The 2500-nt window shown below is 49.8% G+C and overlaps 1 protein-coding gene across 1 annotated transcript in view; it reads right to left on the reverse strand.

Moving 5' to 3' along the window:
• The window catches only part of sdk1a (sidekick cell adhesion molecule 1a), a 447949-nt gene that overhangs the window by 237499 nt on the left and 207950 nt on the right, over positions 1-2500 (reverse strand). The window contains exon 5 of the mRNA XM_063185237.1: positions 1141-1274. Coding sequence (XP_063041307.1) covers positions 1141-1274 — 134 coding nt within the window. The remainder of the gene's footprint in view (positions 1-1140; positions 1275-2500) is intronic.

Consider the following 2500-nt stretch of genomic DNA (forward strand, 5'->3'; position numbering starts at 1 on the left):
CTGCGTGGAGCAACATGCTGTGTTTAACAGCTCTCAGAGTCTCTCAGAGGCACGTAGCCTACTATAGACAACGCACTCAACCTGGACACCAGAGAAAGGAATAAGCTGGTTTGAATGGAGAGACCACCCCTACACACACATGCACGCTCACACACACACACACACCCTAACACCCCTCCACACAAACACACACACACCATCCCCACCACCACCTTTTACAGGCTTGCTACCACATTGCTAAACAGTCCCAGTAGCTCCATTCAGTAAAGTCTGCCCAACACACTCAGTCCTGCCTCAGTTAGCCCAGGTGATAATGGGATAGTGGTATGTATTGGTTTCCTCTGTATTTGCCCTGGGAGATGTGGAGCCCTGATACATCAGCTTACTCCGGCCACAGTAGAGTATATACTGTATGTATGCATGAATGCATGAATGCATGGATGGAGGTAGGTGTGACTAATGTTTATGTCTGATATTGCTGCCACACACACACAGGTGGGATAATACACACTGTGTGTGTGTGTGTGTGTGTGTGTGTGTGTGTGTGTGTGTGTGTGTGTGTGTGTGTGTGTGTGTGTGTGTGTGTGTGTGTGTGTGTGTGTGTGTGTGTGTGTGTGTGTGTGTGTGTGTGTGTGTGTGTGTGTGCATGGTGCAGCAATGGTGTTTCCAACGTCTGTCAGGTGACAGAGAGCACAGCTATCTGTGTCCTCTACGCCTACAGAAATAGAGTAATGGTGTGGGAATGGGTGATGAGAGTGGTGTAACCATGCTCCCTCCTTCCCTCTCTACCTCCATGCTCCCTCCTTCCCTCTCTACCTCCATGCTCCCTCCTTCCCTCTCTACCTCCATGCTCCCTCCTTCCCTCTCTACCTCCATGCTCCCTCCTTCCCTCTCTACCTTCATGCTCCCTCCTTCCCTCTCTACCTTCCATCCATCCCTTCATCCTTCCTTCTTTTCTTATTGTGTATCGCTCTTTCTATATTTAGTTTTTCCTTTCTTTCTTTCTTTCTTTCTTTCTTTCCTTCTTTCTTTCTTTCTTTCTTTCTTTCTTTCTTTCTTTCTTTCTTTCTTTTTCACCATCCCTTCCATTCCCCCTCCATGTCAGAGTGTTACTCCCCCCACTCTCCAATCAGGCCTTACCTGCCACGGTGAGGGTAATGGATGGGCTGGTCTTGTTCTCTCCGTTCTTCTCGTTCACCGCCTGGACGTAGTAGCGTCCCGAGTCCGCCGCCGCCGCCGCCAACACCACCAGCTGGTTCTCCACTGTTATGGCCCTGTAGTGGAGGAACGAGGGAGTGCAGAGGAGGTGAGGAGGGGAGGAGAGGAGAGGGAGAGAGAGAGAGGGAGAAAGGTGAGGAGGAGAGGAGAGGAGATTGAGGGAGGGAGAGGGGGAGAGAGGAGGTGATGAGAGAAGAGGAGAGGGAGAGAGGAGGAGAGGAGAGGGAGAGAAGGAGAGAAGGAGAGAGGTGCGGAGGGGAGGAGAGGAGAGTGAGGGGGGGAGAGAGGGAGACGGGGGATAGAGGAGGTCAGGAGGGGAGGAGAGGAGGGAAGGGGGAGAAACGAGAGAGGGGAGAAAAGTGTGGGTGTGGGGTGGAGAGGGAAACGAGGGGAAGGAGGGAGGGAGAGGGGAAAGAGGGGAGGGAGAGAGGGAAGAGGAGGTCAGGAGGGGAGGAAAGGAGGGAAAGGGGGGGAAACGAGAGAGGGGAGAATAAGTCACTGCTGAAACATTACTGGTGATTAACCCAGCCCCCTAGATTGATTTCTGTTAAAGCAGAACATAAAGAGAGAAAGAGCGAGTGGGGAGATGGATAGAGCGCAGGGTGTGGCAGACAGATAGGAGGCCGGGAGAAAAAGGAGACAAGAGAGGAGAGAAACGAACGGAGAGATAGAGGGAGCGAACAGACCGACACGGCACGGTGGTATTCAGCTGGGACAAGCAGAGATGACATCATGAATGCCACGCGGCAAAGATTGCTTCTCTCTTTCTCTTTCTTTCTTTCTCTATCTCTTTCTCCCATTTTCTTTCTTTCTTTCTTTCTTTTTTTCTTTCTTTCTTTCTTTCTTTCTTTCTTTCTTTCTTTCTCTGTCTGTCTGTCTGTCTCTCTCAATTTCTTTCTCTCTCTCTCTCTCTCTCTCTCTCTCTCTCTCTCTCTCTCTCTCTCTTTCTCTTTCTGCCTGTGTGATTGGGTAATGGTTTTAAAATGGCAGCTCAGTCCTTGGAGCACATTTCATGAGACCAGGGCGGATTAAAATGCAGCACATCACTCTTAATCTTTATTCTTTTGTCTTGTTATAGTGCTTGTTGTTGTTGCACCGTGGGAAGGAACAAAAAAAAAGCAGCAAAAAAAATGTCTTTGCTTCTGACTGTCTCCCCTCCAAGCTTAAGCTACACGTGGACAGCAGTTTAGCTAAGATGTTAACTGAACAGCGGGGGGAGAGAGTGGAGAAAAGGAGAAAACAGACAGAAGTAGATCATCAAGTGCTCCTCCGACTTAGTTGT

The sequence above is a fragment of the Engraulis encrasicolus genome, chromosome 2 (genome assembly GCF_034702125.1).
Source record: "Engraulis encrasicolus isolate BLACKSEA-1 chromosome 2, IST_EnEncr_1.0, whole genome shotgun sequence".
Lineage (NCBI taxonomy): Eukaryota > Metazoa > Chordata > Actinopteri > Clupeiformes > Engraulidae > Engraulis > Engraulis encrasicolus.